We start from the raw sequence: 9,073 nt of genomic DNA on the forward strand, positions 1-9,073 counted from the left end.
CCCAAATTCACACTTTTAGCCTATTGGAATTGCCTGTGGTATGTTACAAAAAAGTACATCGAGTAAGATTACCTCCATATTGTTTTTTTCTTTTTCTGCATCAAATAGGGTCATTCACATGTCAAACTGCAGCTTGCCGCTATGTTTTGTATATCAAACCTCATATGGAATGAAGAGGAAGGTAAGAGATTGTGAGATTTGTTCTGAAGAAAATTACGGGAGGGAAAGCAGCAGGTGCCCCTGAGATCCTAGGTGCAGGCCTCATTCAGTGGGTTCCAAGTACCCAGCGGAGTCACCTTGGCATGAGAATCAATGGGACTAGCCTGAGTCAGCTGGACAGCTAACACTGAGCCCCTACCTTGGAGTCAACGCTGTAGCGGATTACAGAGAATGGGGGTGGAGGAGCCCTTGAGAAGGCTGAGGAGGAGGTTGGTGGGAGGTACTTGAAGAAGATGAGAGGTGGGCAGATGGGTCTTTGATTGTGTGCAGAGGAGGCACATATAAGGACCCCAGGCAGATAAGCTTAATGGAGAAGTGGGTGCATTGGTGAGAAAGGAGAAATACACGAGTGCTGAAGCAGCCAGTCTGGAAAGTGGCCTCTGTGGATTGGAGGTTCTCCACCTTGACTGCATATTAGAGTCACCTGAGGATTTTTGCACCAGACCAATTTAATGGGGGGTGGGGGGGCAGATGATAGGCATAAGTATTTTAATTCTCCAGGTGATTCCAGTGTCCAGCCAAGGTGGCAGACAGATGTGGAAGAACAGTGAGTCTCAATGCTGTTGGCTGCTTAAGAATCACCTGGGGAACTTTTTAAAACGCAGATTTCTGGGCTATACACCAAGAGATTCTGCTTCACTGGGTATAGAGGAGGTCAGTGAATGAGTGAGTCACTGCAGGCTCTTGATGGGGAGGAAAGACTCCAGGAGGAGTATTCTACTCAGCAGCCATGTCTAGAACAAAGTGGAAGGAAGAGAAATTGAATTCAACATGTAGGCCTAGACACCAAGCACCAGGGAAACAAAACTGCCCTCAAGGAGGTCCTAGTCTAGTTGAAAGGGAGGACAGTGCAGTACGAAGTTGGAACTGCCACATGCTAACCAGGAGACTGCAGGAAGTGTTGGGAGGTTAGAGCAGGGTGAAAGAGATTAGAAGGGGGAAAACAAGACCTGTTTGAACTAGGAAGAGCCTGGCTTTACATGTCCAGAAAGAGACGAAGATGGGGCCCGATGGCAGAGGGCCTTGTGCCAGGCTGAAGAATCTGACCTTGATGCTATAGTCCTTGGAGACATTACTCGATCAGCAGAATCCAGGATGGACACAGGAAGGAGGGTCAAGGAGCAGGGAGACCAGTTTTTGAGCATCCAAGCATGAGGGATCCAACTTCACTGGGGATCAGGGGTATGGAAGGATGGGGAGTAAAGGACCCTGGTAAGGCTCTAGATTGTTGATTGTACATCAAGGAAAGCAGATGCCTGGGTTGTGTTCCCAGTAACCTGTTAGCTTTAATCTCTTAGGTTCACAAGAACGCCAGGATAAATTACGAGACATGGGCATCGTAGATATTCTACACAAACTGAGTCAGTCACCAGATTCAAACCTTTGTGACAAGTGAGTATCAAAATAAAAGGGCCTTGCTTTGGGGTATGTTGGATTCTTTTATGAAAGGGTCTGGCTTGCTTAGTAATTCACATGGCCAAACTTAAAATCTTTTAGATTCTTGAATTCCCTTCATTAACTGTGAGCCACTGTAGGAATTTTGAGTAAGATAAACTAATAATCAGCAAATTTTTTAAAGATTCTCATCTTATTGAGAGTTAACATGAGCCTGGGCCATCTTAGTGGATATCTGGAGAGGATCCAGAAATCATTCTCTTGACATTAAAATAGAAAGGAAGGCCAGTAATAAAAACATCCATTACCTCAAAACCTCATTGAGCACCTGCCTTGTGTCAGCCTGGCCTGGCTGCTGGGAATACAGCAGTGTCCACTGAGGGTTTGCTGTCCTCGCAATATACTCAGAGAAGCAAGAATCATAATCAGAGATCTGTGTAACGTCAAAATAGCCGCAAATGTTCTCCCTAGCTGTATACACTCTGCCGCTCATGTTCATTCTCCACACTCTTGGACGTGGCTCACAAGTGCTCCATGGCCTAACTCTGCCTTTCTCATTCTCTGTGCTCCCCCTGCCCTGTACTCCAGCCACACCTTCCCTGTCACAGTATCACATCTTCATGCATCTACACATTCTGTTCCATCCGATTTGCTACCCAGTCCACTCTCCGCCTAATTCCCCATTCCTTTGGCAGAGAATTTTTTTCAATAGTAACCTCTACTGGGTACTGTTTTAGGCCTTGGAGATAATAATGGTGAATAAAATCGATGAAGTCCTTGCCTTTGTGGAACTTAACATTCTAGTACAGAAGACACCACAAACAAATGAATATGTAATATGATAGCAGGTAGTGAGAGGTACTATGAGAAAAACAGCAAGGTGAAGGAATGAAGTATAAAAAAGTTTATTTTCCTATAGATGGGCCAGTAAAGTCCTCTCTGAGGATGTGACATTTGATCAAAGATCTGGATGAAATAGTCTGCCAGGCAGATGTTCAGAAGCATAGTATTCTAACGGAGGGGACAGTGAGTGCAAGGCTGTGAGGCAGGAATGAGGTTGACATGTTCAAGAAACAACAGGGAGACCAGTGGGACTGCAGATAAATAAATGAGGGCTGGACTGGTAATAAGTGGACTCTGGGAGGCAGCAGGGAGCAAGCAAAAAGCCTTATAGGCCATAGTAGGGACTTTGGATTTTGATCAGAGTTTGATAGAAAGTCATTGGAGAATTTTGAGCAGAAGAGACCTTACCTGACTTGAATTTGTGCAAGATCACTCTGGTGGCTGCGTAGAGAATCACCTGGGCAAGCAGGGAAGGGAGAACAGTTCAAGGCTATTGTCATGTAGGTAAGAGATGAGATGAGGGTGGCAGTGGTAGAAGTATTGAGAAGTGGTCAGATTCAGGATTTAATCTAAAAATAGAGACAACAGGATTTGCTCATGGATTTAATGTAAGATTGTTAAAGAGAGGAAAGGAAAATGCCTAGAGTTTTAGCCTGAACAACAGAATAGGACGTTGCCATTTACCAAGATAATGAGGAATACAAGAGAAATTTGGGTTGGGGTAGGGAGAATTGAGGATTCTTGTTTGGACATGCCAGACTTTGGATGCAGCTAGATAGTGGTGGATTATCTAATAATACATAGGTAGGTAATGGGGCTGAGGATAAAAACTAGGATGGTATATAAAGCACTGAAGCTGGATGAAGTCACCTAAGGAGACTAAGAGAGAGGAAGGCAGTAGGAGGGCTATAAGAACCATGCTGTGGGGCCCTCGAATAGTTAGGGGAAAAGAAAAAGATCCAGCAAAGGAAATGAAGGAACAACCAGTGAGGCAGACAGAGACCCAGGCACAGAAGGTATCCTGAAAGCAAGGGAAGAGAATGCCCCAACAGTGGCCATTTATCCTTGAAAACTCATATCAGGTTGTCCCCTCCTCCAAAAGGTCTTGCCTGATCCGTTCTGCACCCTATGCTTTGTCAGGGGACCCCGTCTGCCAGGACCTCCCATAACACCCATAGGATATACCACACTGTCGTGGCTGTCAGCTTGCTCGTCTGTTCCACTCGAGGGAAAAGGCACTTGCTAATTGCTCCTCAAGTGAATGGCTGTGCCAGACTCTAGAGCACACAGAGCAGATGGGGCTCCTGCCTCCCTGAAGTTTGCCATCCTGTGAGTCAAAGTAGACAAATCCCCAAATAACTGCAGCTCAAGGCTGCTGCTCGGTGAGTATCACATCAAAGGCGAGTCAAAGTTAGGCACATGTTGAAGCCTTGATTTGAGCGGTACTTTAAGGACCAGCACCCTTGCCCCCACCTCCACAGCAGTAGTATGGCTGCTGACTCAGATGATAGGCTATCAGCCCGTCTGTCCTGGCTGAGGGCCAGATCGTTCCCTGGCTTTCCTTTCTCAGGTTTGTTGAGAAACAAAAATAATTCTGCTTAAAATCGTTTCTGGGATGACCTGAAACACTAAAAGAGGCCTCACCAGCAGGCTGTACAATAGGTTTTGGCCCTGGCCTACATTGCTTAGACCAGTCTGATGCTGTTTCCCATATATGTATGGCACGTAAGTTTTCAGCAGTTTTTAAACCCCACTGAAAGAATCAAGGTCTAAGAAAAAAAAAATCAAGGTCTGGGCTACCTTACCTAGTCCATCTAAGGAACCATGATCTTGCCTCTAAAACATCTGTGAAAGACTCCTTAGATATTAAGAGATAACAGAAAGATGGTAAGGTATGCACTAAGGTCTAATATAACATAGACAGCCCCCGAGAAAGATTCAGGAGTCTGAATTGGCAGTTCTAATTTTAGTCAAAACCCTCATGTGGACATTCCCACCATGGCACAGACATCTGTCAGTGTCCTTCTGTCTTTAAGGCTTTGTGATCCTTTGACTTTCCAACACTTAGAGATGAGGAGCTATTGTCGGCCAGCCCTTTCCACCTCAGGCTCAAAGGGCCTTGGGATTGTGAGGTGAGGTGGATGGTCATTAAAGGGCAGCTTGTGGCATCATTCATCAACTTGTTTCTGTAGGAAAATGACTTTGTAGAACCCAACTATTTCATAACTCGGAGACCGTGTATACAGGGCTTCCCATTTTGATGGATTGGACTATTTGCAGTTACTATATTTATAGAGTCTTAGATAATTGTAAGAACACCCCTTAGTTTCCACTTTAAAAACTGCAGGTCCCATTACTTAACCAGACACTCCATTTGTGTCGAGCTTACTGCATGCCCAGTCTACCTTGGCTTAATTTCATCAGCTAATTGTAACTAAACATTTTAGCCATTTCTTTCCATAACTTAGAAGGGGGAGACCATTGCTAAAACCTGACTTTGTAATTCCCACAATTGTAGCCTCTTGAGAAACTTTACCAAGTTCATGATTGCAGTAGTAAAGGAGGCCTACCTCAGTCCTAGCTCAAAGGAAGACACTTTAACAAGGATCAGGACGGGTGAGGCCACCGCCCACATCGTGTCTCTTCCTCTCCAACTCGCTGCCTTCTTTCCAGCCATCCCACACTGGTCTATACCAGCAGGCATGAAAAAAAGAATGAGATGAAACTGTAACCTCATTCCTCAATTTGAAGGCATTTGAAACCATGAGTCAGCATTGGGTCATGAGCTGTAGGCCCCCCAGGCACCTTCTAATCAGCCCCTGAATATCTTTCCCTGGGTCAATTTTCCTCCTAGCTTCCCAGAACCCTAAGTGTACCCCCACAGTGTCCTGGAGCACTAGATAAAACCTGCATGGCAATAGGAGAAAGTAAAGAATTCCAGATACGTCACACCTAAATGCCAGTGACCAAGGAAAAGTATAAAATGCCCCTGAGCTGCAACAGGTGTAATGACAAGAGCAGCCCTTTCTAAGAGAACCTCAGGAAGAGGAATGCAGCCAGCCTGGGATTGAAGTTACCCACTGACCGCACATCTCTGCCCCGTGTGGTAGTCGCCCAGCTGGGCTCACCCCGCTTCCCTTTGGGGATCTACCTTTTTAGACCCCACGTTACCATCTTTGAGCCACAGGGCTTTTGCCTTCATTCCACTTCTCAGATGATGGCTAACAGGAACTTTGTGATTTCAGGGCAAAGACGGCACTGCAGCAGTACCTGGCGTGACGGGAGCACCCTGGGCACCTGCGAGCATCCCACATCCTTGTTAAAGGAAGTACAGGAACTAGCCTCATTTGATTCCTTCTATTTGCACAAGTCACCTTGGACTGCAGGGAGCTGTTTTGCAAAAGCAATTTGGTAGGCTTAGATCTCAAATTCATCTTGAGAACATTTTTTTGAGGTAGTAATTTCCTCAGAGGACTATTGTGTTTTGTTTTGTTTTGTTTTCTGAGCTACCTGGACTCTTTGTTAGAACAATCAATCATTTTCCTTTGGACCTACAATTTTTTGCCTATGCTGCAGCCACTTTGTGAGTGAGGATGAATGTGTCTCTGCACACATAGGTGTGTGTGCGTGTGTGTGCACGTGGGTCAGAATGAATGGATGTGTGTGCGTGAGGGATACCTCAAATTTTTCTTTTCTTATTTTGTGTGAAAATCTCTTTTCTACAGATTTTCCAGGGTTTAAGCATTGCTTGCTGTATAAAAAACTTTACTGAATTATATACAGTTTGAATGAAATGTTATTTTAAAAACAAAACAATTGTTAAGTGTTCCATAAAGGTTATGTTGAATTTTGGTCAGATGAATATTTGTAAGTAAAAAATATATGCATTTCTGAACCTCAACTTACATAGATTTTCTTTATAAAAAACAAACAAAAACAAAAAAAACAAAAACAAAAAACAAAAAAAGAAAAAAGGTTGGCTGTAGTTGGCCTGAATAACAGGCATGATATATGGTGCTGTGCAAAATAGTAAGCTAGCATCTTACTGCCGTCAATATCAGCAGGTACAGAGCCTCTTTTCAGCCTAATTCAATAAGCTCTCAGGCTTCCAAGTCAGATGGACAGGGTGGAGTGGAGTGAGGCAACAAATTCACAATAGGATTTTTGAACCATCAGGGGGAAATATAGCTACTGATAGTGAAAGCCCAGCCCTGACTCTGGCATGCTACACTTGGCAGGAACTGGGCACCAAGAGCCTCCCGACTGCCCTAAATCCTGTCATCGGTGTAGCAGTATCTGGCAGGATATAGAGCCAGTCGTGGAACCTTATGCTCAAACTAAAGTAGGTCATCACTTCCTGGAAACAAAGTCTGATCACCTTGTGCTTCCTGAAATAGCATATATCACTGTGAAACTAAAGAATGCTCTACAGACTCACCTGTAGAAGGAAGCAAAGAACAGGATAGCTTAGAAAGCTGTTTTTCTCTTAGCTATACTCAGCTAATTCTACTAGTCACTCAGGACTGCTATTCAGTGTGCTTTTGTAAAATGAGATCAAAATTTGAGTAAGAGATGTGGCTGAGATTTTGTCCTGCATGAAGCCCAAAGCACTGAAGTTTGAGCGAGGGAAAGGGACTCTCCCCAGCGGATGGAAGATGGATTCTCTGACAGCGAGTGCTACTTCGCCCTGCTGCAGCCTTTAGTTTGGCACCTGGCTCCAGCTTCTGGGTCAGCTTCAAGGTGAACTCAACAGAGGTTGCTCTTGACTGTTTGGAGGAACAACCAGCCTTCCTTTTCCCTTTGCTAAAAGAAGTTCAGAGGCATTGCGGCCCGGAAGCGAGGTCTGTGACCCAGCCGCTTGTCATGAGTGTGTGCCACTGACAGAACCCCAAGCCTCCCAGCCACTCCTGATGGGGCTGCTCACACCGCAGCCACCCCATCACCAACCTGCACCTTCCTTGGAGGATTTAAATATGTTTGATTGCAAATGAATGTTTTTAAGTGTATTTAATGCAATTTTTCCTGTTCTCAACATGACCACCCAAGATTCAAACACAGAGATTGCCAAGTTGTTATTTTTTTCAGAACACCACCGATTTAAAAATCTGTCACAGCAGGGACTTGGGTTTTGTGCGGCCAACAGAGTGTTAATGTGAGAACGCCAGTTTAAAGAAAATCGAGTTTACTGGGAATAAAGCCTTATATAGGTCCACTCATTGACATTTCTAGTACTGAGAAAATGTCCTTGGTTGGCATTTGTAACACAAAACACTATAGAGTTGGTAAATATAAAGAAACCAATAACAAATTGCTGAGACAATCTTGAACCCAGATAGCGTTAGAAAGCTGAAAGCCCAATGAACCAACACTTTCACACTTAAACTCTGTGGATAAATCTTGCCTGTGGCTATAAACAGATGGTCAGAGAAAAAGTGCTTTACTATAATTAACTTTTCTGATTTAAATGAAGGAAAAATGTATTTATTAAAGCTGTTTGCTGCTTTATGCGGGTGCAGTGTTCAGTCGGCAAGAAAGTGGGAGGAATGGGGCGTGGTCTGTGTCTCCACCCGAGTCCTTCACTAAGCTTCTCGCTCTCTCTAATACTGCACTCTGTTTCTCCTTTTGTGCCCTGATTGTAACCCAAAATTTATGAACTAGAAAAGAATGTCCAGTTTAATAAGTTGCATTTTTTTTTCCTTAAGCACTTTATGCAGAACAATACATGTTCTTCTGGTAGTGTTTGGATAATATGATTTTAACACATGCTAATAAAAGCCAAGAAAAAATCATGGCAACTTCTAAAAAGGAGTCTGTTTTCCAAATGTCTAGAACATTAGGAAACATTAGAAGATACTGTGTACTGGCTTTTGGAACCTATGATTCTTGGTGAGTAAGAGGCTGGGAAGTGACTATATTTCAGAGCAGGGGCCGGTGCCCTGTGGGAGTTATAGCTACCCTACAGGGGCATCTGCAGCAAGCTGGGAACCCCTCTTCTTGCCTCCTGAAAGCAAGCAGACCCTCTACAGGTGGCCGCTCCCAGCCACCGGGACCTCCCCAGTGCTGTGTCTACTCTTTCCATCCTCTCCTCAGCCACATTTCTACTGCCACCACCCACTGGACTCAGGTCCCGAGCTTGGCGGATGACCAGCTGCGCTCTCTCTGCAGGGATGTCCAGGTGCTCTTTACTTACTGCACACTACTTCTTTTCCCCATCTCTAAAACGTAGAGAAGCATCTCCTATCTCTTGGGCTCCCTAGAAACAGAAAGCCAAGGACATCTACCCTAGAGCTTGGTGGAGGGAGGGTGGTGAGGTGGTTGGCAGGGGAGGGAATTCCCTTGCCACAGGGCAAGCATGGAAGTGAGACCTGGGAAATGGGGGTCTGACCCCAGATTCTGATGGAGAACCGATGGGGAGAGGTCCCGACACCTTGCCACCTGGGATAGGGGCTGGTGCTGCCCCAGTCCTGCTCCTTTGCAGATTTCTCCTGCTTCCTGGGCAGAGAGGTGTGGGGGGGTTTCCAGCACGAGGCTAGTTGTGGCCTATGACCTGGCTTCTGGAGTAAAACTGAGGGAACCCCTGCCTCAAGGGCCATGTCTTGGCCTACCTAGCCACCTT

General features: G+C 45.1%; 1 protein-coding gene across 2 annotated transcripts in view; it reads left to right on the forward strand.

The window, feature by feature from the left end:
- ARMC8 (armadillo repeat containing 8) overlaps positions 1-7,792 on the forward strand; it is a 108,114-nt gene extending 100,322 nt beyond the window's left edge. For both annotated transcript variants that reach the window (XM_047099554.1, XM_047099555.1), the window contains 3 exons: positions 109-181; positions 1,518-1,611; positions 5,703-7,792. In XM_047099554.1, the coding sequence (XP_046955510.1) occupies positions 109-181; positions 1,518-1,611; positions 5,703-5,736 (201 nt within the window). In that variant the 3' untranslated portion in view covers positions 5,737-7,792. The remainder of the gene's footprint in view (positions 1-108; positions 182-1,517; positions 1,612-5,702) is intronic.
- The last annotated feature ends 1,281 nt before the right edge of the window (positions 7,793-9,073 follow it).

This window comes from Lynx rufus, unplaced genomic scaffold, assembly GCF_022079265.1.
Source record: "Lynx rufus isolate CCGP_SWC_20201006 ecotype Redwood Valley unplaced genomic scaffold, mLynRuf1.p SCAF_5, whole genome shotgun sequence".
Lineage (NCBI taxonomy): Eukaryota > Metazoa > Chordata > Mammalia > Carnivora > Felidae > Lynx > Lynx rufus.